The 27,181-nt window shown below is 40.4% G+C and overlaps 4 protein-coding genes across 5 annotated transcripts; 2 read left to right on the top strand and 2 right to left on the bottom strand.

Moving 5' to 3' along the window:
- Positions 1–169: 169 nt before the first annotated feature.
- Positions 170–3,519, bottom strand: pno1 (partner of NOB1 homolog). Its single transcript, XM_018661569.2, has 7 exons — positions 3,217–3,519; positions 1,921–2,067; positions 1,720–1,803; positions 1,326–1,386; positions 1,059–1,176; positions 543–613; positions 170–430 (listed from the first exon to the last, which is right to left on the bottom strand). Exons 1-7 carry the CDS (start codon positions 3,412–3,414, stop codon positions 363–365), a joined length of 747 nt encoding a protein of 248 aa, XP_018517085.1. The 5' UTR covers positions 3,415–3,519; the 3' UTR covers positions 170–362.
- Positions 3,520–3,680: 161 nt separating this feature from the next.
- dnaaf10 (dynein axonemal assembly factor 10) lies at positions 3,681–8,858 on the top strand. Its single transcript, XM_018661557.2, has 8 exons — positions 3,681–3,990; positions 4,931–5,031; positions 5,292–5,422; positions 5,586–5,687; positions 5,842–5,957; positions 6,586–6,720; positions 7,778–7,875; positions 8,021–8,858. The coding sequence occupies exons 1-8, from the start codon at positions 3,805–3,807 to the stop codon at positions 8,226–8,228; spliced, it is 1,077 nt and encodes a 358-aa protein (XP_018517073.1). The 5' UTR covers positions 3,681–3,804; the 3' UTR covers positions 8,229–8,858.
- On the bottom strand, positions 8,656–20,589 carry LOC108873376 (uncharacterized). The gene is made up of 20 exons (XM_018661541.2): positions 19,965–20,589; positions 19,658–19,865; positions 19,316–19,482; positions 18,876–19,006; positions 18,357–18,523; positions 17,558–17,643; positions 17,153–17,233; positions 16,535–16,649; positions 14,862–15,037; positions 14,289–14,510; positions 13,857–14,062; positions 13,506–13,628; positions 12,867–13,004; positions 12,391–12,640; positions 12,019–12,220; positions 11,518–11,764; positions 10,912–11,039; positions 10,246–10,400; positions 9,805–10,027; positions 8,656–9,204 (listed from the first exon to the last, which is right to left on the bottom strand). The coding sequence occupies exons 1-20, from the start codon at positions 20,124–20,126 to the stop codon at positions 9,065–9,067; spliced, it is 3,327 nt and encodes a 1,108-aa protein (XP_018517057.1). The 5' UTR covers positions 20,127–20,589; the 3' UTR covers positions 8,656–9,064.
- Positions 20,590–20,684: 95 nt separating this feature from the next.
- On the top strand, positions 20,685–23,313 carry c1d (C1D nuclear receptor corepressor). Of its 2 annotated transcripts, none has more exons than XM_018661520.2 (5): positions 20,685–20,794; positions 21,100–21,235; positions 21,865–21,931; positions 22,208–22,263; positions 22,360–23,313. In XM_018661520.2, the coding sequence occupies exons 2-5, from the start codon at positions 21,104–21,106 to the stop codon at positions 22,564–22,566; spliced, it is 462 nt and encodes a 153-aa protein (XP_018517036.1). In that variant the 5' UTR covers positions 20,685–20,794; positions 21,100–21,103; the 3' UTR covers positions 22,567–23,313. The 2 variants fall into 2 exon arrangements, with proteins under 2 accessions (XP_018517036.1, XP_018517044.1); XM_018661528.2 differs by lacking the exon at positions 20,685–20,794 and adding an exon at positions 20,814–20,890.
- Positions 23,314–27,181: the final 3,868 nt, after the last annotated feature.

Below are 27,181 nucleotides of genomic sequence, written 5' to 3' on the forward strand. Positions count from 1 at the left end.
TGAACTGTCAGGAGGCAGCACACAGTCATTTCAGTGTGATGATTAGTTCTAGTCAAACTTACATCATCTCAGTGACAGAACTGAACTCATCTTTAGTGATGTATTTTTTTTTTTTATTTACACAGATGCATATTGTCAGATACCTGCATTCTGTTGGTGCATGTATCAGAACGTTCTCATATTTGCAGCCAACTGGTCCAAAAAAAAAAAAAAAACAGCTGCAAACATGAGGCCATTACAGAGGTACCTGAGAGGTCCGTCCAGAAGGCACTCAACAGTCTTAATTCCATAGCTCACGTCAAAATGAGAATTCCACCAGCCGATGGAGAAAGACATAAATACACACAGCAACCAATTAGACTTCAGAATCTCTCAGCAGCTCTGCTAGCCACCACTCTGATGTTGCCATAGACCTTTGAAGGTGGACTTCCTGTAAGGGCAGAGGGGTTTAAAGGTCACTACTCAGCACTACATGTAGATTCAAAAAGATTAGTCTAAATATGTCGTAGACCAGTTCAAAACAAAAAGAATGTCCTTCTTACCCAAAATTAAGTTACAAATCGCTGTCCGGGCCATCTTGATATTCTGGAAAGACCCTAATATGTGAACTTTTCTGTTAAGAGACATGAAGACATTAATTTTCTCAGTTTAAAGACACAAATCAGACATTTCTCTGCAGCTCAACAACCACAACAGGTTACAGGTGCACCTTCTGTACAGGTTCAAAAGAGAAAACCTAAATATTCCTGTGATGAATTCACAATTGCTGGTCAGTAATTCTACAACACAATGGCATGTTCCTGCATTTAACAACAAAACTTCATCAAATCAATCAGCCCAGTTGTAGAGAAGTGTCAAAGTTTGAAAACAGTGTTTCAACTCATCTAAAGTTTAAAGTTTCTATGGAGCGTTTGTGTGAGGTGAAACTGTCAGAATCATTCACTGCAAAAGTGAAATGAAATAGGCATTTAAAAATCACTGTAACAAAATAGTGACCACAGAATGATCATGACTATCATTTCATCTGTCATGCTGCAGGAATAATTCAGAGTACTCACGTGTCTGCGAGCACAATACGAGTCTTTGTGACATTTTCAATAGTGAACTTGGTTTTTCCTCCTTTCCCTGCTACTCTTCCAATGGCTCTGGATAAGTGGTCTCCCTTCAGAGGTTTCACTGCCAAGACAGACAACACAAGAGAACAATTTAACAACACTGAGGGACTGGACATTTTAGCTCATTTTGCAGCAAGCAGAGAGAAAACTGGTTCTAAAATGTGGATAGTTTTAGAGCAGACAGAAAGCACCATGGTGGAGTGATCTTACCGTCTGTGACATCAAAGCTTTCTAGGAAAAGCTCATCTAATCTGATGAGTGCTAGGGCGTCCTGAAAAGAGAAAGAGCGAGTGTTATGTCAAACAAAAATCATACAAGAGTCAAGTGACATTCAGAAAACATCAAGAATCAAATAATGTGACAGTTATTATAAAACTAAGTGCTTACATTTGTACCTCTGCTTATTTAACCACTGTGAACTATGAAAGTTGACAAAGATAAGACTACCTGTTCTAGTCCTAATCTTAAATCTCTCTCCAAACTTTATGTTGATGTGACAAATACACATTTTGTACAAAAACAGGTAAAGAAATCTGATTTGAAAAAGCCACAGCCAAAATGGAAACATGCGTAGCACACCAAAGCCTTCCATTAGTGCACTTACGTCAACCTGGAATCCCAGAACAAATGCTCTCACAAAATCTGCTGCTTTTGTGAGCGAGCTGATGTCCTGTGTTTCTTTGCATGTCTGAAAAAAGGAGGGCATATTACACACACCATAGACACTACTGTGGGAACCAGAGAAAAACAACAGTGGACATTACTGTGGTTGTCAACGTTGCTTAAAGTAGCTGAGGAAACTTACTTTGATTTCAACATTTCTAGTTTTGAGGTTGAATCTGACTTGAAGCTGTAGGTTTTCTACAATGGGGGTGAAAATCTTCAGCCAGTTTTCCTTCAGCGGGGTGTATCTGTGAGCTGGGACGGGGATTTTGCGCATCTCATCTGGTCCCTGAAACACACATGAAACAATCATAATCAAGTCCTTACATGTCTTGGGTATAGTCCTTACAATGTCTCTAATCATATTATGTAACAGTATTAACAAAACTATGTTCAATAGCACTAAATTTGGATTTATTAGAATTCCACTTGAAACTTTAATTATTTCCACTAACAAGTTCCACTAATCTATCAAATTATTTTCTAAATTAATAATTTGATCTATAAAGCACTAGAAAACAGCCCCAGCTCTACTTTAAAGTCATGCAGTCCAGTCTGTTGATATATTATTAGTACCACACATAAGTAAAGCACACTTGTCATTGTGACTGATTATGTCTGTTCAGCATTTAATTGCTGTTACATTCATCTGCAATGTTAATTGTAAAACTGTGGGTGGTCTCACTAATCCTGGTGGATATTAGTTATGAATGTTTATCCTAAGTTTTGAGGGTTAAAACTTTCTACTGCTGAGTAGCAGGGGACTGCAGCTATGACATAAGAGTATTGCTGACTATTGCTGATTGATAGGGCGAGTGACAGATAATTCTTTGAGAACAAATTAGATTTATTCACTGATTATCTGATACCAGCTTTTCAAATGTTTTCTATGATGGTTAACTCAACATCTTTGCATATTTGACTGCTGGCCAGGAAATAAAAGCTAAATCAAATCAAAAAAGCTTTGGACATGATCACCTTCTTGGGCGGACCAAACAATCAATTATTAGAGAAAATAATATTCAAGCATATTGATAATGAAGATAATTGTTGTTTGCAGCCTTACAGTTCTTCTACGATGGAATAATACAATATTGCCCGTGGTTCTCTGTGACTTTATATACTTGGCACACAAAAAATGGAAGCAATTTGATAAAACACCTAACAACAACCGCCCACAATGTAAGCTAAAACAGAGACAGTCTAGAGAGTCTATTGATATTAAATCCCTCTCTAAGACCACAAGCGTTAGGAACAGGGATCCAGTCTCAACTGAAGTGCCAGGAGGAAAACTGTACACAACAGCAGTTATTGAATGTTTTTCTCTCCCTGCTACTGTAACTTTATTTAGCGCAGTCACAAATAACATCGAAGAAACACTCATATTGGATAAGTTTGAGAAAACACACAGACAACATGTAGCACACAAAAGAGTTACCCTTAATTTGTCGCCTGAAATCGGTGGAAACTGCGGCCGCTTGTTTGCCACAGGCCCGTCTGTGTCCATGTCCGCTCCATCTTGTTCACGTTTTCGCTTCTGAGTCTTTTTAGACTTAACCTTTGTGAATGATTCCGTGTCATCTTTAGTCTCCATGGTAGCGTCGGCGTCAGGAACTGTATTTTTATCAGCGTCCATCCCAAAATGAGTTTTAAATCAATTTAAAGAGTCAAATCTGAGGCAGACTGAGGCCACAGTGGCATGAGGACTACCCTCGTGCGGCGGAAAGGACCCAAACTGCCATATCGTTGACGCCTGTAGAGTGAAAATAATGAATACTAGCGTCATAATTAATAAATAAATCTCAATGGGTCTCTCTAATTTAGTTTTATTAAACAGAATATCTGAATATATTGTTTGTGGTGTTAATATTTTCTTGAGAGTTAAATATCTTGTCAGGCATCTGTTTGGGCAGCCCTGGCACGAGGACCTCGTTTGTTTTGGCAGCGAAGTGTACCCATGAACGTTTGTGTTGTTACTTTTCATAAGATTTCAGCCGTTTAACAGAACATTTCCGAATCAGCCAAGATGTCGTCGCCTCTATCAAAGCCTCAGATTATTGCGCACATTCAGAAGAGTTTGAACTACACCGTTTTTGACAGTAAATGGATTCCGTGCAGTGCGAAGTTTGTCAGCCTCGGGAACTTTGCAAGAGGAACCGGAGTAATGCAAATATATGAAGTGCAGCACGGAGAGGCTCAACTTATCAAGGAGGTAGATAACAACTTACCATGTTACTCGTGTTTGCTATTGTTCCCCCTTTCCTCAAATGTATCATAATACATGTGACTTATCTGAGGTTTCTAGAAAAGTCTCGCTAGGTTGTTGTCTCCATAGCAACAGACAACATTAAGGCAGCAATGACCTCTATTAGTCAAATGTTTTTGAATAGCCCTCTATATCATTACCATTTTTTAAATTACAGATGATGCTAGAATACACTAGAATTGCACTTGACCTTCCTGGCGCACCTGCCCTTAATAAAGTACTAATTAGCAGTAGAATTGGGATCCAAGAGGTTGCTAACAATTTACAGGTGCACAGAGTTAGCTCTTACAGGCCATCAGTGGAGACAAATGTCAGCTCATTAATAGAGAAAAGTTAGTGCAATATGATCAGTGACAGAGAGAAAATCTCTAGATTTGATGTATCTTTGAGCACTTTGTCTTACATTTTGCAGTGCATTTTAGCCAGTTGACATTAGGTAAGTGGAAGTTGGGACAAAAAAACCTCTTACATCAGTAATATCTATGGCAGGCATCTAGGTTCAGCCACATGAGAGTCAACATGAGCAAATGTTCACTTCAGGAGTGCAGAGAAGGTATGGGAAATCAGGATTAATAGGGTGGTGAATTGGAAACCTTAAGGTACAATACCAGGGTTCAGATAGTCAGGATTCACCTGACCAGATATAACTGGTTATATCCGTTTATTATATCTGGTCAGTTTTAATTAAATATACTGTCATCAATCATTTTTAATTTCTCACATAATTATCCTTAAAGCTTTTAATGTAGGGTATTTGCCATTAACACACTATTGAAGATTGAATCAAAAATAAGAATATGATGTTCCTTCCATGTTACTATTTCACTGCTTGCTGCATTGTCCCCTTCTTGCAGCTGAACAAAACCTTTCTTCTCTTATATTTTAGGTAGAGAAACCTAAGCCCATCAAGTGCGGGACATTTGGGGCCACCTCTCTTCAACAAAGACACATAGCAACCGGGGATTTTGACGGAAATCTCAATATATGGTATTTAACCACATCCACTGATGTCACAGCATCTGTCTTGCCAGTAATGGCATGAAATGAAATTGTGAAAGCAAGGTTTTAATAGTTTTTTTTTTTTTTTTTCAAATTAAAAGCGGTTTTAATTCCAAAGACTCAATTCAACAGTTTCATAACTGTCTTCTTAATATAGCTGCTGTGTGAATGAACTGAGACTGAGTTCACATTGAGCCTGTGTTTAAGTCTGCTGGTTCATTCAGAGCAGTTACTTCTATTGTCCACAGGAATCTAGAAATACCTGAAGTGCCAGTGTACAGTGTAAAGGCCCACAAAGAAATAGTGAATAGTATTGATGGTGTTGGTGGCCTGGGGATTGGTGATGGAGCACCTGAGATAGTCACAGGAAGCAGAGATGGTAAGAGCAGTTTGATGTACTTCACAATTAAAACCTTTTCAATGCATTGACGTCAAGAGTTAAGTACATAAAGACAGAAAATACACCCAAGGGTGAATATTAAAAATCAATTGATCTCATGCTTAAGTAAGATGGAATATCATTTTTCCTCTTGGTGTTACAGGGACAGTAAAGGTTTGGGATCCCAGACAGAGGGATTCACCTGTAGCCAACATGGAGCCCATGGAAGGAGAAACCAAGAGGGACTGCTGGACTGTTGCATTTGGTGAGTAAAATATAAGCTTTCAGGGTTGAGAGAACCTACATCCACAAGTTTTGTGTGTAAAGTGTAATATTTTCATCTCAAAACATTTTTTGAAGGTCCTATGCCTTCATTATGAATAAACAGCATTTATTTTCTTTTGACCTTCTCATTACAGGTCATGCCTTCAATGATCAGGACCGCTGTGTATGTGCTGGCTATGACAATGGGGACATCAAACTCTTTGACCTGCGGAATATGTCTGTGCGGTGGGAAACCAACATTAAAAATGGGGTAAGGTAAACACCTCTATCGAAGTGGGAAATCATAAATTACATCTGCCAACATGCGGTGTGACAGCCCACATTGCAAGGGATTTTTGTGAAGTTGTTAAATATTTCAGGGGGAAGATTTTCCTCTTGATGTTGTTAAGTCATGTAGCCAGTGTGGCACCACAGGAAGAAAATTACAACCTTTTTCAGAAGAAAACACGAACTCAAACTGACAGCATGATTCAGCCAGTTCAGTTCTGAAACACAGAGAGTAATCCTCATATTGAGAACTAATGTTTTTATTAGGACAAACTGTCCAAACATACATCATACAGTAGACAAAAACAGGGACAGATGTGGAGACAGAGCTGAAAATGACTTCCCAGCATTATTTAGACTAAACACAAAAACCACAGGGGAAATCTGCAGTCAATGCACGGTCCCCTCACATGTCACACACAAAGCACCGCACTGATTTTGTTTTTATAGCCATCGCTCTTATTCATCACCTCCAGAATGTGAATGAAGCTGCCACGGGTCATTACGTCCATTTCAACACATTCTGTTGTATGGAAAAATTTGTGGTGGAGACCTGCCATGTGATAAATGCCCCAGGGAATGACTGTTATTTTTTCTTACATCATGACCAGGTATGCTGCGTGGAGTTTGACAGGAAAGACATCAACATGAACAAGCTGGTGGCCACCTCACTGGAGGGAAAATTCCATGTCTTTGACATGAGAACCCAGCACCCCACCAAGGGCTTTGCCTCTGTTTCCGAAAAGGTAATTGACCTGGGCGAGGCGAGCCAGATGGATGTTTGGCTCCCACGCATGGAAAAATGTCAAGTGATTATTATCATTATTATTATTATTTCTTACATTTGTATGGTACAGAGGGAAATGGGGGCACACGTCGTTTTGACCGTTTTCACAGCTGGAAGTGTTTGGGGTTGTGTTTGTCTAACATTTCTCTGCGGCTTTGTGACACCGGCCAAAAATGACACTGGACCAGAAAGGAGAGAGAAGTGTAGCTTTTTGTGGGAAAATGCTAGAAAAACACACTTAAGCTGGCATTAGAGCACAGTCCAGCTCGGCAAGTGTTTGCCAGGTCTGAGAGATCAGAGGACTCAGCTTTCTAAATATTTGTCCAGTTCTTCAGAGAGATCAACAGTTGGCACATCAATGTCTCCAACCATGAATCATAAGGTTCCACCAGATTTTTTTGGTCTAAAATAAGAAATCAGTGTAGCTTTAAAGACAAACCTTAACCCTTGACTGAGACATTGGATTTTCTAATATATTATTTTATATATCATCTAATCTCAAAACCAATAGATAAAAATTAGGGCTTGTTGATTTTAAAGATTTGGTATGTTTTTGTCAGATTTGTTTGTTTTGTTTTTTTTTAAATAGGATACAATTTGTTTTTTATTGCCAGTTCAGCATATTTACATGTTGCATTACCACATTGTTTCTTGAAATCAGACACAGGGTTTCAATGAAGTCATTAACAATGTTTACACAAGGAAAGTGGAGCATTAGTGAGGGTGGGGACTGGAGAAAGAGGCCTGATCTGAGATCACACTAGGGATAAAAACTATCCCATAAGTAACATACTTTTAAACAGAGTTCAGAATTTAAGTCAGCACCGAAGTAAGAGTCTGTGTAAGGAACAACAATCTTGACAAAAGTTGGACAACATTAAGGCCATGCTGATCAGTAAAGTGGTTGAAAGGTTTTTTACACAGGTATACATTGTCTGGAAAGGTGCTAAGAGTGAATGTTGTCATTACTGATTTAATGGTTATGAAAAGTAAAGGACCCCTCTTCTTTATTTCAGGCTCATAAGTCAACCATCTGGCAAGTGAGGCATTTGCCTCAAAACCGAGACATCTTTATGACTGCAGGGGGAGCAGGCAACCTGCATCTGTGGAAATAGTAAGTAATTCACCTTTAACTACAGCAATGTTTAGTTCAATTTCAAGATAGATACGTGCTCACTGGGATGGCTGTTTAATAAGAGTCTTGCTAGAAACTGGCTCATATTTTTCTCGTGTTTTGATGCGTTGCATTGTATTTCCAGTGAGTATCCTGCTCAGAGGAGCAAGAAGGACTCAGACAACGTGGATGTGGGCGTAGCCGGCACCGTTAACCTCTTACAAAACGCCACTCTGTCCACTCAGCCAATTGCCAGCCTGGACTGGAGTCCTGACAAGCAGGGCCTGTGTGTGTGTTCAGGCTTTGACCAGTGTGTCCGCGTGCTCATTGTCACCAAGCTCAACGTGGTGTGAAAAAGTAGACTACAACAAAGACTGATGGTCTGTGCAGTACAATACAAAACAAGGTGCAAGCAGAGAAGTACCAATACTCACTGTCACTGCCTTTCTGTGAGGCTGAATTGTACCTCCGGTCATCTTTGGATTGATCTTTTATTCAAAGACAGCAATTTCCTACTGCAGGTTTTGGCGGCTGTCCATATAGATTTCATAGAAGTGATACTCATCTTGCCAGAGAAGCATTTAAGTCAAATGAACTGGGATATCTTGTGTGTGGGTTGTGTAATTTCATCTCTGTTAAATGCTATCGCTTGGCTGAGCCTTGGAGGCAGTGTTATCCTCTAGTGCAGAGAAATACCCCTGTAACACAATGATACACTTCCCATATCAAAAAGCCTCTTGTTAGGATGGATAAATGAGTCATACAGCCTCTGGCTCGGAATAACACTTTGGAGATCAAGATTTAATTTCTTTATTTGTTTCCATTTTTGTAGGATGCTCTCTGAAAAACCAGTCTTTTGTTGCACTGTTGGTGAATGTTGTACTCCAATTTTGTCTATTGTTAAAGTTGCTACTTTTGATATGACATTTTAATGAGAACTCTGTGTTTTCAAATTAAATGTGCTTTTGGAGAAAAAAAGAACATTTTCTCAGTGTTCTCTGTCCAACATGAAAGGCTTATTAATGACATCAGGAGTAAGTAAAGTGAAGAGAAGTACTGTTTGTATGAACACAGTAAGTGTCTTATCAACTCAAGACAAAAGATGTCCTTTGATGCAGAGTAAACAAACTGTGAGTCACTTAAGGAGCCAGGGTTAATACAGGCATCTGCTAGAAGGTTACCAGCATTATTATATCCAGCATTTGAACCTGAAGAAGTCCTGTAGTTCCTGATCGTCCTCCTGTCTGTCGTGGATCTTCGCGTAGACGCTCTTCAGCAGTTTGTACATGGACTTTCCATCCAAGATGTCAATGTATTTCTCTATGCAACCTACAAACACAGACACAGATTAGTACAAATGTTTCAACACATAAGAGTTTCATTTCAAAATTACATTAAAAATGTCATGTTGTTTGAGGTCTGTTTAAAATTTTTTAAATGGTCTTTTATTCGATTTTCACATCAAACATCTCAAGATAACTAAATGATTCCAACCTGACCTGCCCTGTTATTCATCTGAGATCATGCTGCATGTATGTACTCTATGTAATATGTCATGCCATCTATCTGGCCATGGCACCAGTTGAATGTGAGACATGTCTATAAATAGCATGCCGTGGCATGTCACATGGGCCTGGCTGGATGATTTTAATACAACACTATTTAAACAACACATGTATTAAATATAGTCAAGGTGACTACTAAGAAAATTGTGGCAAGCCAGTGTTTGCAAATAGTAAGTGCTGTGGTTTTTTTTAAAACGTGCCTGTCATTCAAGATGGGTGGAGGTTTGACACATAGCATTGGTTTATTTTTAACAAACGAATGTGAAAGTCAGTTCATATTTTTCTGTGACTGACATCTTAATGTGCAATCTTGCAGGACTAAAATTACCACGTCTCCAGTGTTAATAATAGTAATAGTAATCACTTAGGCCCATGACTTTGCCGTATGCTACGAGGCTGGGGCCCAGCTGCGGGTGGTCGTACTGCTCCATCGTCATCAGCATGCGGACGATCTCTCCTGTGATGAAGGCGTCGTCAAAGCTTTGCTCAGCCACAGGCTTGAGAGGGAATCTGCAGTAAACCTCCACTGCAGCCTGAGGGTCTGACGTCTCCAGAAGCTGCACAAGCTCAATGTAAGCATCATGGACCTAGAGGGCCAGGTTATTCATTAACCACATCTTATTTGGACTACATTCTACACCAGACATCTGCTAACTAGACTACTTTACACCTGTAAAATGTCTAATCCATCAGAACCAACCTGTGAACATTCTACCAGAATTAATCACCAAGACTGGTGTATAAGCTGCATTGTAAAATAACTGAGGAAATGCCTGAAATCTAAATGTAACAGATAACAACTGACCGCTGGTGCGATGGAGATGACCTCTTGGTAGAGGTGTTTTGCCTGGTCTTGGGTGCCTGCAGAACGCGACAGGGCGCGGGCCAGACCCAGCCGTGAGATATGAGACCTGCGGTTCAGTGGAGTGGACACACTGACTCTGTCTTCCACAGGACGCTCTGAAACACACATAAAAGTATAATTACCTCCTTTGACAAATAGAGGAGGAAAAAGACAATAAAAGATGTCTGTTACTGACGTTATTTCATGATATGTCAGAGGTGAGGTTTCACAATGACACAATTGTTATTTGAAGTGGAACTGGAACATTTTTTATCTTATACTACTCAGCCTGTTTAATGATTACATGTCCTTGCAAAACGGTATAAAGAGAGTTACCATACCAGAAACAGTGTGAGGTGTGTCATCACATTATCACATTTGAACGGCTGTCATCAAGGAATTTATTACATTTTTATATATTTTGAACTCCTCCTCTTCTGCACAGAATACTTCCTTTCTTCCCTTCTTTTGAGGTGTGAACTTGAATTTAAAAAGCCCATTCATACCTCCTGTGTACAACTGCATAACAGCACAATATTCATTTTAAAATAAAGAGTTGCTCCCCCTAAATCATGAAGAGAATTTGGGGAACTAAGTATGTCACTCAATACTTTTGTCACGCCTTACCCTCTGCTGTCTCAACAGTATCAGGGCGACAGTTCTGTTTAGACTTGATGGCAGGGAGCTGGGGTTTAGCACCACTGTTGGAAGGTTTAACTGATCCATCTGGCTTGGCTGCTGCTCCAGCTCTCCCCCTACAGGAGAGAAAATGTAATACAAAGGCTCTGAAATTGATTACAAAAGTCTGTTTATGTTGTTTTACAATAAGTTTAATTTGTGCTTGTGCAAAAAATGTGCTATACACATCACATTTCTGTCACTGTTAATGTCTGAGTTTTGTAATGTTTTGCTAATATGCGTATACACACACATATTTCAGCGTAATCCTCAAACTTTTCAAGATCTGTGAATATTTCCTTGATTCAAAGGATTCACTTTTCACACAGCCTCTACAAGGAAACATACTCAAGACTTGTTCCAGTGAAGCTACGCAGATCAATAAACAGTAAAAGACTGTGTTTGTACTTGGCATGGATGTGAAGTAGGATAGTGCTGAAAACCATGCACATCCACAGGAAATCATCCATGAATAAATAGAAGTGAACAAACATCCACAGACAACCACATAGCAGGTCTGCCAAATGGTTGACTCAGGCTGCCGGTGTGACTCACCTGGCTGCAGGAGTTTTGGCTGCGGTCCGGGCGGCTTTCCCTCCCCTGATGGGGGCTGGGGGTGCGGGAGCGGGAGCTTTGGTTACAGCTGCTGCCACCCGTGCTTGACCGGGTCCCCCGCCCCGCCTAACTCCTCTCTTGGCCACACTGGTGTCAGAAGGGCCCTTCACTCCTGCTGGTTGGGCGATGGACTGCTTGGTGGCTTTCTCATTTTCAGCTTCTTGCCGGTCCTGCCACCACTTCTGTTCTGAGTAAACAGGATAATTAATGTGGGCGAGGAGCTCATTTCTAAAATACTATCATAATTGTTAAATGTGAACAGCAGGGACATTAATCGACTGAAAATTGCTCAGGTTATCATATCACATCCAGCCTGATTTGTCATGAAACCAGTTCTCTCCATATAATTTTTACATCAACATATGATGAGGCCCATCCCTACATAATTCTCTGCTAGCCAGCTGTGATTCTGAGGATAGTAGCTGCACCACAGAGACTCACTGCTCAGCTGTTCAGGTGTCTCTCCGCTCTGAGTCTTGTTTTCCAGTTCAATGCTGGCCTGGAAGCTGAGGCAGGCGTCAGTTATGGCTTCCTTTGACCTGTCTGAATTTGGGTTGTTGTCATATTGAGCCAGCTGAGCCAGACCCAAGAGGCACAGGGCATGGCTGTCCCGTGGTGTGGTCACTACTGCCAGCTGACATGCCTGTACAAAGCAGCCAGGGGAAGCAGGAAGAAGGTAGAAGTAGGAATTATCTGTCACATTGAGCACTTATTGACATACCAGTCAAGATATGGACTAGCTATGGTGATTCAATGTGCAGTAACAGCATATAAAATATAAAATATGCATTTTGAATGTTTCCTTGCCCTTACCCTCTCCTGCATGTCAAGCAGCTCCTGACAGGAGGCGATGGAGGTGAGTCGTATGAGAGCCGTCAGGGCCTGGCATCTCTTTGCCACCAGGGACTGCCTCTTGATGCCAGCCTTGGCCTGGCGCTCACCCTGCTGGATCAGCCTCTGCAGCAGGGCGAAGTGAGCATCCAGCAACACCCACTCCAGCTGCCTGCTCACCTCACCACGGCACACGCACTGACTCACACTCTGGGCAGTCAGCACCGCTACGCTGAAGCATTCGGGCACAGAGACAGATCAGACACAGGCTTCTCAGAGGTGCTTAAATGCTTATTTAAACTTGTTCATACTGATGTGAAGGCTTTTCTCTGAACCACACGTACACCACGGAGATGAGTGAAATTGCTAACTGGAGCTGAGATCCGACACAAACACTGAGTAAAGAGGCAATATCACCAATAAAAAAAACTGTTTAAGTCTTAAACCTTGTAACATACGTGTGATAGACCTGTTCAGCACTCATGGCCTTCTCAGACAGCGTGTTTCTCTGTTGCAGCTGACCCAGAGTGAGAAGACCTCGTAGGAACTGGGTGCTGAGGCTGGACAGGGGCTCGGATGGATCCTGCTCCACCCAGCTGTAGAGAAAATCATGAAAAAGAATGATGACCATGATGAGCTTACATATAAGGAAAAAAACAAAGAAAAGGGCAGAAGTTCCTTCATTGCAAATCACAGGGAGTGGTCAATCCAAAAGTCTACCCTGCTACTTTTTCAGCTTTTTAAAGAATGAAGTCTTAATCGTCACCCAAACGTTCTCCCCTTTTCAATTCAAGCTTTTGTGTTTTGCCCAGGTTTGCTTTTTTCCCAGTAACTGACAAAGATGGCAGTTTGTGAAAAACCAACATCTAGACTTTGAAATATCTTTTTAAAAAAAGCACCTGTGTATGGGTGACTCCGCAGATGGTAAGTCAGTGTGTTTCTGCAGACTATGATGGTCTATTCTCCCTACTGCAGGCTTCAGAACATCGTGGTACATTTCTGATACTGTCATGCCCTTTCCTTCTCTTGCTGAATACATCCACCTCCACCACACCACACACACACACACACACACACACACACACACACACACATACCTCTTGCTGCAGCGCTGGCTGACAAAGTGCTCCAGTCCCTGTTGTAAGAACAGGGCAGCCTCCTTCTCTGTGTCCTCGGTGGCTTTCTGCTCCTGCTGCAGCAGAGCCAGCCCAGTGAAGAATCTGAGAAAATGAAGGCAACACAGAGGAGATGTTGAATATAAAGCTAGCTCCTGCTCTGTGCTTTTAAATGTTAATCCAGACCCCGTTTGCCCTGTTGAACTGCTAAGCCTCTCAACTTTGACCAGCAGGGTTGAGAGGTTGGTACTGTTATATTACAGTGACACAGAAAATGATATACATGCTCTCATCTCTTTGTACTCTGTACCAACAATACATCTATGATATGACCTGAGTGCAGGATGTAAGGAGCGCAGTGCTAGGCCGCTCTGGAGATGCTGCAGGGCCTCCCTGCTCCTCCCCTGCAGCAGCAGCAGCAGCCTTCCCACATGGAGGTTGTACTCCCAGCTGTCTGGACTCAGAGACCAAGCGTCCAGGTATTTCATCAGAGCTCGGTGGACGCAGTTCTCCTCATCGCGCGCAGCTGAACCGCTATCCTGCAACAAAGGGGGGGGGGGGGAGTTCAATTTCATCTGCCATTTAGTGATGAGTAATTATTTAGTGGGTGCTTTAATCCAGACAGCTTTACAGAACAGCACTGTTAGCATGTGTCACAGCAGTCTCTCACATTACACAAAAAGCTACATAAAAACGCACAACTGAAGTATCCATAGCCTGTGGCAGTTTCTAGCAAGCAAGGAAACTAGAGTACAACACGGTTACCTTGCCAGTTTTCTTGGAGAGCCAGATGTAGAGAGTCTGAACATAGTCTGCTTTACTGGACTGCCCCTGCTCTTTGAGCTGCTGATACTCTTTATCCAAGGCCTGAAGCTGGTTCTCCACTGTGGGCGTGCCGAGGAACCCGTGGAGTTTACACACAGCCAGGATGTCGTCCTGACGTGCTGTCGATTTGGCATCGCTTAATTCATCTCTGTCCCTGTCAGCCTGGAGGTGAGGGGAAGAAACAGTGAGAGGTTGGGTTGTTGTGTCAATAATATGATTAATTATCAAATTTCAAAATTGTAGTGTTATGTGTTAAACTTTTAATATTTCCTTAAAGCTTTCTCTGACTCCCTTGATCACCACATGCTTCATGTGATATTACATGTTTTATTATTATTTGAATCTGTATTGCAGAGAAAATGTGGGTGGGAAAGCCTTTGAGCATGATGTAGTACAATCACATTTAAGTCAGGATCCTTACAGGCCATCTTTAGGGGAACATCTTTAGTCATGCAAGTCGCAACGACTGGCTTAGAGAGCTTGTTTTTACCCCAGTACATTTCCTGACACTACCTTCCTCTGGAGGCCATACATCTCTGTGGCATAGTGCTGCTCCTCCAGAACAAGGCCCAACAGGAAGTGGAGTCTGGCATCTCTGGAGCTGAGTCGGATAGCTGATGCGTAGTGGACAGCAGCCTGCTCCAGGCTTTGCAGAGGAGACTGGCCATCCTCATACTGCAACATGTCCCCTGTGGAAAAGTGAAGAATAAAATAAAAAAACCTAATCATCATTCTTCATTTATTTTTAAATTTGTCATTTTACATTCTAACCTTTTTCATTTTTATTACTAACAATTAACAATTTGGTTGCTTTCCTGTGTTACAATCTCATGAAAAAGTTTAAAGGTAAAAGTCTCACTCTGAAATTGAACTCTTGCGCTACTATCTGAAGCAGTGTTTATGGCATAAATACATCTTCATTTACAGTCACTCACAGTGCACTGTGTAATGAGGAATAAAAGGATCTCCCATTTGGCCGCCTTCTCTCTTTCACTTACAAATGATTGCATGCATCCTCTGCATGAAATATTCAGTATAACTTCCCTTGGCAAGAGCGCCCTTTATCTGTCAGACTGCACTGATACCACAGCTTTTATATACCAGTGAATATTATACAACCTATCCAAAACCCATTCTGTTGCTGCTGCTGTATTTTTATTTTTATTTTTTTTTACTAATATATTAGATAAAAAACAGTGCTTTAATATTAAAAAATTAAATAGGTTTCTCCACCTTGATAATATCTACAAGAGTGATACAACATGATCTTTGTGTTTTGCAGTAACACAACACAAGAGGTCAGACTGAACAGCACTTGTCATTCATCATCCTCCATGCAGAGAGGGCTTGTTTATATTTCAAGAGGTGAACATTAACTGTCTCTAGTTCTCCCTATCTCACACCAACTCTCTTTCCTCCTCTTCTTTCTCTCTCTCTCTCTCTGGTGTTACTTCTCAGTTCAGTTCCAGTGACTTTTATTCAGTCCTCTGGGATAAGTTTCAAATGTCACTTCTCAGAGTCATCAAACAATTAGCCAGGCACGAGCAGCCGAGAAAAGACGAGCAGTAACTTGAGTGCCTGACATGTCAGAGAGAGGAGGACGCTCCCGAGGTGGCCGCTAACTAGCCCGTTTTCATGTATTTTTTAATGGTTGAGGCTGAAGCTGCTGTGCCAAAGCAGGGCAAGGAAAATGACTCTTCTGTCCACTTGCTGAGAGTCTGTTTGAATACTTAACAGATAGTTTTGTTGTTTAGCTGCTAAATATATTTTAAAAAACTCCACAAACTCCCTGTTAGAGTGGATGGTAATTTTGAATAACAGCATTTTATAAAAAGAAAGACCAACAAGGCAGGGTTGTAGTGCAGATATGGTAGTATGGATGCAATATATACAGAAAATTGATAAAACATTTTGATTAACACAGTTTGTGACACTCAATCTGGCCTGCACTCCTTTTTTTGGACCAGCCCCTCTAAAAAAAGGATGATAATAAAGCATTTTTATTGTAATAGTAATGTGCATTGTGATTTAAGAAAGGTTTAAGAAGGTTATAGAAATCAGGCGGTTGTATTTTGGTGGAAAAAAACAAGTTCTATTACTGTTACAATTAGTAGTGTTTGCCAATAGACTTAGCTAGATGACTTAAAATCTGATCCCATACTCTTGGTTTGGAAAGTGTTACGTGCCTGGTTTTGGCAGGTGTTGCCGGTAGAATTTCAGGTGATCCTTGGCTAAGGTGCACAGTTTATCCACACTGTCTTCACCTGCTGTCATTTGTAGTCTTTTCTCCCAGTTACGCACCTGTAGTAGGCAAAGAAAACAACCGTCATCCACCCATGAAGTACAACAGGCCAAGCAAAAACAGATGACTGTGGTGATGACTATTTGAACTACATCATGATTTATTGTCCTACAATAGCAAGCAAGGATATGGTGGAGGTAAATCCCCTTAATCACAGTCTATACTATATAGTTTGGTATAGACAGTAAAAGTGTGTACTCACCTTTAAAGCCTTGATATCATCGTTTACTTACAAAATATTATCTGAAATTATCAAGGATCATTAAATTTACTAAAGTGATATAAGGACTTCAAGGAGTAAAAATGTTTTCTTAAGAATATTGTTGATGAAAACTGAAGGCCATAGAATCACTAGGGCAAATTCCTGTTTCTTTTCATGAATGGAATATCTGTTTATGTTTACTGAGGAAGATGTAAAGTGGTGTATCTAACGCAAACTTTAGACTTTGGCAGACTTTAGACACTGATAATACAAAGTGAAATAGCAAAAGTGATTTATTACCTCCAAATGGTGTTTAGTCTCTGTCTCCAAACAACTAGATGATGCAAAGTGCTTCTTATACCAACTTGTCTCTGTCACATCCTGAAAATGAACATGAACACAAGTGCAGTGCATTTACATGTTATGGAGTTTGGAGTCATGGTAACAATGAATTAAATGCAATGACATTAACACACCTCTGCACCCATCCACAAAAACCTGCACACATGCACTGCACTCAAATTACTGTTTCATCCACTCTCAGCTGTGTTACTACACATACACAAGATACTTTTACTTTAGAAGTTAAACCGGCACTTAGTCCCTGTGAAGGGAGCGCGGACTTGTAAATAAAGCATGAGCAGAGTCAAGGTCGATAGCAGTGATTCTGGTAATGCAGGGAGCTGGTTAATCTTTCATACTGACCTTTGCATCTAGGTCCCCTGTGGGCTTATGTGGACAGTCCAGAAAGTGTGACCCCAGCTCAGACAGTTTCATTACACTGTCACATCCTTTGTTAAAAAAAAAAAAAAACATCAAAGACACAGTAAATCAAACACTAGATGTAGGCACTACTGTGGTATTGTCCTCTAATAATGAAAAGTGTAACAGGAAAGGCTGTATCATCACCTTAAATGACACATTTGTGGTAGGGTTATTCAAGCTTGCTTCTTTTTTACCGGGTGAATTGAGCTGTCATGTTTAATTAAAGACTGCAGAATTACTTTCCCTACAGATACAACCAACTGTGCAAATTGAGTTCCAACAACTGTACTGAACTACCACTATAGGAAAGAGTCTTTTACATGTTGTTCTGGTGCAGCTCTCTATCTAATTGTTCAGTGGTAGACCCTGCAATTAAAAAATAAATCTTGATTTTCTTGATTGTCTAGAAATACACATCTAACCAAGCAGAGGAAAGCCTGCTGGATATAAAGACCTGATATAAAATCTAGCCTTTAGCCCATGACAGCTGGATACACAAGGTCTTAGTTAAGTAATAATATCCCTCTCATTACAGCAACATAATAGTTGTCTACCATACAGAACATCATGTTACATGATAGTATAGGTAATGTAACCAGGGTGTTTGGGACGTAAGGCAAGTGTACCTAGCATATTAACAATGTAGTTATACAAGGATTTCTTAAGAGGTAGAGCTGTTCTAAGGACAGAAATAGTTCAACTGATCTAGAAAAATCTCACCTAAGTCTCCAAGTCTTACCTCTGTAAGTAAAGAAGCATTTGACCAGAGCAGCAGACATCTCCCTGTCAAGGTCCAGTTCAACGACCTTCCAGCTGTCTCCCAGTGGACAGTCACTAAGTGGGTCGACTTTGGATCTTCGTGCCAGCATCTCAATATAAGGCCTTGAGAAGATGTGCTTTGGGTCACTGCAAATCAAAAAGAGAATCAGTCTGATCTTGGCAGTATTTGCTGAGCTAATATAGACAATAGTATGTGCATAGTCTTTGCTACTAAGGTACTACGGCATATGGCATTTTTATCTTCAGTGGCCATAATTAACCAAAGTGAAACAAAATAGCTAATATAGGGAATTGGTGGCAATATCCACTGGCAAACAGAAACTGTGCATCCACTACTGACTGTTAGTTTCATGTATTTTACAACTGTGAAGCACTTGTCACAGAAAGAAAATGCTGTTAAAATGAAAATGCTAATGGGGATGACTGCTTTTACTACTGCAGTTAATGTTTTCCCATAAATCTTCTATTCAAGTCTCACCTGTGGCTGATAGATACAGGCCTATAAAAAGCACTCAGGGACACTGGACATTCATAGTCCAGCTGCTGCTTCCCATCAGTGAAGGTCACAGCCATGGGAATTAGCTCTCGAGTCACCGACACTGTGTACACCTGACAGTTAAAACAGCTTTAAACAGCTTTACAAAATATAAAATAACACAATGACTTATGTAGTGTTATTAATGAATGTGGAACAACTAAAAGTGTGTGTAGGCTTTAACATGTAAAATTAGTGTAGGTTATCAGGTAGGTAATCAGGCAAGGATGAGATGAGGTGCAAAGCTATGAAGGTGTTCAGTATATGTTTTGGAATATAATTTCAACAATGCATTGTGATAATTAAACATACATTAAAGTCTTGAATCACATCATTACTGCCTATCTGATAATGAGCAGTCATCTACTGGTGTTACATCCCACCTGTGAATTACTGCCATCTGCTGAACAGACTGAGATCTCCACCACAGTGTCTCCAAAATTCAGAAGAACTGGTTGTGAGCTGTCTGCCCCATTCACTGTAACTTTTATGTTTTTGTCTGGCACTTTAGGAAGCAGCGTCACCGCATTACAATGAAAGGGAACAATACCTGGGAGGAAAGTGTGCAATGAGGACAACAGAAAACAACATTTACATTAACTGCTACCAGTGCTAGTATGGCATGCATATTCACACAACATTAAAACCTAAACAGTGGCAAAATAAGACAGTTTTTTAATATAACCTGTTTAACTCAGTCAGGTTGTATCACAACTGATACTCACTGTTGTATTCATAGACTTTAGAAGAGAATGTAGGGCGAAGTGGAATATCTCCTTCCACAATAAGACTACTGAGCTCTGCGATCTTTGCAGACAGCTTGGTGATTCCTACGGAGTATCTTTTTATGGTGCCATCCTCAGCTACCACCTCGATTTCTACTCTGTTTAACCCATCATTCAGTTTGACGGTTCTGGAGCCGTCACCAAAGAGCTGCATTATTACAAGAAAAACGAGGTTGAATTTTAAGTGAAAGAGTCTTAGCAGACAAACCAGAGGTAAGTGTCATATGATTTGCAGGACAGTACTCACAATACTGTATGAAGCCCCGCAGTCACTGGTAAGCAGGTCCAGAGTCACTTTGCTGACACTGCTCTCCACTGTCACTGTGTAGTCTGTAACTGCTGGTGTGAAGGCTGGATGGAGCTTAACACCACCAGAGACAGAGAGCTTCTCCAAATCACAGTTGTCCATGTCTCAAGTCTCTTTTCTTTCACGGCTGGTTTAGTTGTGTTCAGCTACAACACAATATGAGTGTGTGTGGTCCAACTGTTGTCTGACAACCCAGCACACTCACAGCTCCATTTACCGCACTGACGCCTGACGGTTACCATAGTAACAAATGAAATGGTGCCAGGTGTTAAGTTACTATTAGCTAGCTATTAGCAGAAACGCATTTTCACTGACTAAGAACAAAACTTGACGAGTAATACAAAACACCCCACAAGCCTGTCCTTTGTTTTTGTTATAAACTCTGACTAAGGCTCGGATGACTGTCAGAAAGGAGAGAGAAAAGACACCGGTAGACAGCTGTTTTTGATGTGTCAACAATGTGTCGACACAGGCTGATAAATGTAGCTATTAAGCTAGAAAAAAGAATACACAACATTATAACTATTATAAGCAGTAAAAAGCTCTTTCACTCCTCCAAACGGCAGAGGGCAGTAGAGTGCAGAGGACGAAGACAATGACGCTGAAGTTGGCTTCCGATTCGTCAGTTAAGGGGAAAGTTTCTCAGTTTCTCTAAACTCCCCCCCCCCCCCCAACAGACGAATCGGAAGCTTCGAATCAAAACCAGACCAACCTCAGCGTCAGTTTTTTTTGTAACGTCATTTCCTTTCCTCTAAAGCGTGTTAAAAAAGGTAAAGCAGAAATACTTAACGTGAAATACCGTCAGATTCAGTTTCCAGCGAATCCCTGTTGTCGTTAAATCAGTGATAAGCGTTGCTTCACAAATGGTTTATACTTGTGAATTTATTTCTGCTCATGTAAACGCTCGCCTACTAACCTGTTAGCAGCATGTGCTAGCACTCTGGCTAGCTGCCTTGGTAGCATTATAGACTTGAATGTAATCTTTTTGCGCTTGTCTTGCCTTCCCTGCAACCTAATGAAATAATAATGTTACAACAGAGTTACCTAACATTGTATAACTTTAATTATCTTCCAGGAAGATGGCAGCTCCATCTGAGGACTACCCTCATGAAATAGACGAACAGCTCACAAGCTTCGACTCCTCAGTTTCCTCTGTCAAAACCATGTTGGAGAAGTTAATGTCGATGCCCAGAAATGACCTTCTGCAAAAGGTAGGCTGAAAACTGTGTTCACAGCGGACTCTGTGACTGGTCAAATAGAAAACAAACAGACTCAGCTGTAAACATGCTGCATCACTGGCATGGCTTAATGATACATCAAATATAAAAACAATAAAGCCTTAAGTAATGATAGTAGTTACACCTGTTTTCTCCTTCCATGAAAAGTCGTGAGAAAACTCTACATCACAGACGATTGATAAATTGACAACATCATAAGAAGTTGTTTTCTTGTGTCAAACAGAGGTGAAACATGGTGAAGTAAATTTCATTTGCAACTGTGAGATAATGTGCTTCTGCTTCACTAAAAATCACAAAGAATACTGTTGTCCATTCATCCATAATTCACACGTGACTATTCTGTAAGGGCCTGCAGGGGGCTGGAGACTCTTTGATCTCACATTGGACAGGAGTCTGTCAATATAGACACCTCATGTAGACACCTACTCTGAGGTTGCTATTTCCCAGTTCATTTTAACATTTTATATGCAAAACATGCAGTTTACTGATAAAATGTTATGAGGTGTACTCTGTTAGGTAATAAACATCAACCTAGTGTCTAGTGCCAGAGACCTTGAACCTTGCAGCTGGTACTGATTAAACTAAATTTGGTTTATTGACAGCTGGACCCTTTGGATCAAGCCAAGCTGGACCTGATGTCTGCCTACACCCTTAATTCATTATTCTGGAGTAAGTTTTATGGATTCATTGTGATCACTCAGTCCACATGATTGTTTCTCACTGTTTTTGTCTCTGGTTTCACTGTGGTTGATTTAAAAGATCACTACTGTGTTCATGGTTGTTCAGTGAACTATGGTAGATAATGTACCTGTGTTTTTTTTTGGTCTGATTTTCCCCTGTCTGTCTTGTATCTTGTAATGTATCCCAAAGAACTCTGTATTGAATATGTCTTGTCTAGAATTAACTTGCAGTATATGTAGTCTTACTTTTTGGTCTTATTTCTAGTGTACTTGGTGACACAAGGAGTAAATCCCAGAGAACATGGAATCAAGCAAGAACTGGTATGTACTGTGTGTTTTCTCTAAACTATCTTTGATATTTTTCTCACCATTTACATGCACTGTCTAACTCATCTGTGATCGTTCTCTGTTCTTCAGGAGCGAATAAGGACATACATGAACAGAGTGAAGGAGATCACTGACAAGAGGAAAGCTGCCCGTCTTGATAAGGGGGCTGCCGCGCGATTTGTCAGGAATGCTCTCTATGATCCAGAGGAAAAAGAGTCTAGGAAAAAAGCAGCAGCCAAGAAGGCAGCAGACAAAGCATCTGACAGCCCGCAGTCAAAGCGTCCAAAGCAGAGCTGAAGTAAAGGAGGAGCTGGACAGTCTGGTCCTGCTGCAGTTTGCACTAATTACTGTGGCAAAGAACACTAGGAGTTCATATTTTTGCTCACAAGAGAATTCCTCAGTATGTGTGTGATAAGACACCATACAAGACAACTTGAGACAACAAAACTGGATCATACCTTGGAGTCAGATCATCAGCAGCCAGTGAATGTTGCTGGATATACTAGAAACACAGACTAAGTGCCATCTACAACACAGCATCCATGTTTTCCTCAACATAATTCTGACAATGACACTGACCACTGCTTAGAATTTCATAATTTCTGTAATGTTACTTCATCACTGAATTATTGTGTGTGTGGAGTTCTATGACCACTGGAAATTCTAGTTTTATATGGGAAAGTGAGTAAAAAATGTAATTGGGTCCATGCAGGTATTGAAATATGTCACTCAAGTTTGTATGGTTCTTCTTTTTATATGAAGGAGAAGTATTAGTGGCTGTGTTTTTTGAAAGGGATTCCGTGAATCAATGCAATGAGCATGTTTCTACAGGCGTGCCTTGTTTCAAACATTGTACCGAAAAGCTTTTGGTGATGTTTTTCTTTTAAAGTTGAGTTTTGCAGAAAAATACTGAGAAAACCTGATGTTTGACTTAATGGTTTTCTTCCTGTTCTTTTCTTCATTTGTTTGTTGTTACCTCTTACTGAGGAGGACACAAATTGGTAATAGAATTTTTAAGTAAAACAGTTCAATGTAAACTTCGAACTTTCCTCAATATGCTTTTTTCACAGATTAAATTTTGACATGTCACGGTAGGAAAAAGCTCAAGTGTGGTGTACTTGAGTAGAACTGAGCCATAGTTAATGTAATTAGTGACACCTGTGCTTTTCCTGCCACAGCAAGTCGCTGGCTGCTGCGAAAATGTCTCGTAGCAAATGGCCTTGGTTGATATATCCCATCTTGGGGGCAGGTGTTAAATGTTTATTACTCTGTCTGTAGCCTGATTTTCATATGTTTTTATCTCATGAAATAGCAACATTTGCTATAGAAGTTACTGTGTAAATTGGCCACAGAATGGATCGTCACTGTTTAGAATCAGTTCTTTCAATTGACTGCAGGAAATTTCATGAAGTAATTGTACGGGTTGAACTTCATTTCTCAGTTTTATTTATTTGTTCACAGGACAACTTGGTGCATATGGTTTCAAAATACACCTAACCTGGTTATGTAATGCGACTGAGTTCACTTTTGAATTACAAGATGTGAAACTACGTAGAAGACGTTTACAAGAAAGAAAAAGTCGAGGGGAGAAGTTGCCTTCATGAACTAGCTGAAATTGTGTACTCTACCACTAAATCCTAATCAAGCAGCGTGGTATTTAATTCATGGGAGCAATTTAGACCGGCTCTTTGGGTCAGATCTGTGACCTTTTGATTACAAGATATCCTCTGTAACCATCACAAACACTGCTCTAGCTGTATGGCTGCACAGTATGAGCACAGGCCGTAATGAGACTTCCTTTTATAAAAAAAAAAACTAGTGTCACATTAGATAAAGACACCCATATTGCTTCCTTTTTCTAATTCCCTCTGGACAGCTGAGATCTTAATCTTAATGTACCCACAAGCCACTGCATCCCTCTAATCAAGCCCAGGAAACAGTGAGGCAGTGAGTTAGATACTCAGGAATGTATCTTTTCATTCTTTTCATCATCTTTTCCTTTTCTCATCCTCCCTGCAGCAGAGTCCAAAAATGACATTTGTTTAGCCAAACCTCCCCTCTCCATCCTTTTCCTTTTTCCACCAAGTTGTTGTTTCTAACTCTGTTCAAAGACATGTGTCAAACTCTGCCTGATGAACAGCCCCGTCTACATATTGGAAAAATATGGATTTTTCCACTTTTTTTTTCCCCCCTCGTCTCTGTAATGTTCGCCTTCCTACGCCCTCATCCACACATGTGCTCGGTATAAAGGAGTTAGGTCACAGTGCGAGCAAATTTGAACAAACAAACTCTCATGTTGAAATTGTGCACCCTAACAAGTTCCAAACCCTGGTTTGTCCCGCGGTTGTTTATTTACTCTGTTTGTGTGCTGCTTGTGGTGAGGAAGTTTATATTATATAGAGTAAAAGGCATCAGACCAAATGACCCCCTGAAGCAAGATGAGGGTAGAAGCAGCCTTCCTTCCAGACGTCTCTATCTCCTAAAAGGATGAAGTGTGCTGACAACAGATTGCATTAACCTGCTTGGAGCACCAAATGGGTTCAACACATCTGGGCAAATCACATAATCTGAGGGAAGTTGTAGATGTTGTAAACAGACTTAAAATACATCATGGTTAAACAACTCCTATAAACATTAGTTGTGTGCAAGAATTCTAAGAATTTCCATGTAATCACTGGATAGGCTTTACACCTGTTCAACATCCCATCAGATAAAGTCAGGGAATCTGATTCTTCAGGGAAGTCGGTGTACATCAGTGAGTTTTCCTGGGAAACAGGAATAAACCAAAAATGTATTTCTCAATCAGCCCCTCTCTTTGCTAGCATTTTGGTGGTTTTCAACCCGTTTGTAGTGGAAACCAAAGTGCTGAGCTCAGAAAAGAAAATTTTAAACAAATCAGGAAGAAGTAAATGTTTTTAACGGTCATGGCAGTGCTGCAGTTTAGAGACTGGAAAGTTGTAGAAAACTAGAATGTTTTTGCAACAGTAACACACAGGAAAGCAAAGGAGGTTGAGATTCAACCTTTATGCTTGATCTTGGAGACAGGAGTTGACAGAATAAGCTTGTCACAAGGCACATTTAGTAGCCGTTACAGAGCTTTTGATCATATCACATGGTCTTTATCAGCAGATGAAGTTGTCAGGAATTGAAGAAGTTTACATTTAAATTTTTCAGGAGCCCTTTAAAGACCTCTGAAACATAATTTTCTAAGTGTTCATTCAGTATGTGATGCCATGCGTACAGTGTAGGCTATATACAGTTAATGTTTTTTGTCCTATTTAGAAATTAAACTGTGTTTGATACATACATGTATAAGTTTACATATAATAATAGTTTCCAAGAGGTATCAAAAGACCTGTAAAAAAGACAGATAGTGTGTTCAGAATGGAGACACAGTTTGTGTCTTTGAGCTGCATTCTGTCTACTGCCACTTTCATTCACTTAATTCATCACGTCTAGAGAGAAAATCCAGCATCTTATTATTAGCAGGCAATTCTGTGTCTGGCTGATGCTTTATGATTTACAAACCTATAGTTACATCAGTACACCACAGACGTAAAAAAAAACATTTGATTGCAGGCCTACACTGCAGGGGAATGATGAGGTATTAAGAAGCCCAGTGGAACAAGCTTTGCTTTGAATAAGTGGGTGAAATTGAGAGTGAGTGAAGGACGGACATTTGCAGCTTTATTCTGTCTGACACACCAGGAATTCCATGCAGTCATTTGTGCCACTTTCTATTCACCTTGGCCCCGCTGACAGAGCTGCTGATTAATCATGATAACAATGTTTTCCTTTTATTTAGCCCTCACCTCGCAGCGCTGGGACAAATTACTTTTTGCGAGTCAGCAGGTGAGGTTGAAGCTTGGACCACCAGGGTTTCCAACACAAACCAGGGTTACAGTCTCCTTTGTTCTTCGTCTTCTTGTTCTTTTTAACCCTTTCCTAGATTCAGTTTTATTTGATGTTTTGAAGTGAGATGACTATTATTTCATTCTCCTACTGAGAAGAATAACCAAGCTAAAAATATTAATTTATATTCATTTTACTTAAAAAAAGGACAACAATAATTCAAGGATTCTATCATTTTCATTTTATAATCACATTCTTGACATAAGAGCACCCTGTTGTCTCATGGGTTTCCCATTTTCTTTGTTATCTACTATTGCCTCCTTACTGTGACTTTACACTGGTGTGACCCTCTGAGAGTCAATATCACTTCTAGGTCAAGTTCAGTATTTGTAATATGTCTCTGTGATGTTGTGCAGGAGCATAATGACAACATGTAGATTGTTTAGGATCAATCTGACATGTTAGTGAGACTGTGTTGCCCCTTGGCTCTTTTTCTCTCCATTTTTTTTAATCCATCCATCTTGAGTTTCTGCAGAGTTTTACATGTTTCTCTGGGAATTTTTCAAAATCATCAACAATTAGTAAAAAAAAAAAAAAAAGCTGAATAGCAGTACCTGGACAGCTTCATCAGAGAGACCACAAAGCTCTACTGCACCTTTCATAAAGTCTTCTTCGCTCTCTCCTTTTGCCCTCCCTCCCTCTCTCTGTCTCTCTGTCTCTCTCTCTCTCTCTCTCCAACTACTGTACATCCCACTGGGCTTTGGCCCGTTAAGGTGACGCCATGCTGAAAACATGTTCAGAGCGAGGCCTTGAACTCTCCTTGCTAAACACATCACATCATCATCACACTTCATTGAGTTTCCATCCTTTACATTACCTTGCTCCTGCCAGTGTGTTTAATCTACAGAGGGAGAGAGAGAGAGAGAGAGAGAAACACAGATATACTCCTCAGTGAATGAGTTGGGGTTGGCCTGCCATCTATCATGCTTAAATGAACTATTAGGAATGAAAACACAAAATCATTTCTAGAGAATCGAGCTGGGGGCGTGGAGGGTTAAAG

This window comes from Lates calcarifer, linkage group LG16_LG22 (assembly GCF_001640805.2).
Source record: "Lates calcarifer isolate ASB-BC8 linkage group LG16_LG22, TLL_Latcal_v3, whole genome shotgun sequence".
Lineage (NCBI taxonomy): Eukaryota > Metazoa > Chordata > Actinopteri > Centropomidae > Lates > Lates calcarifer.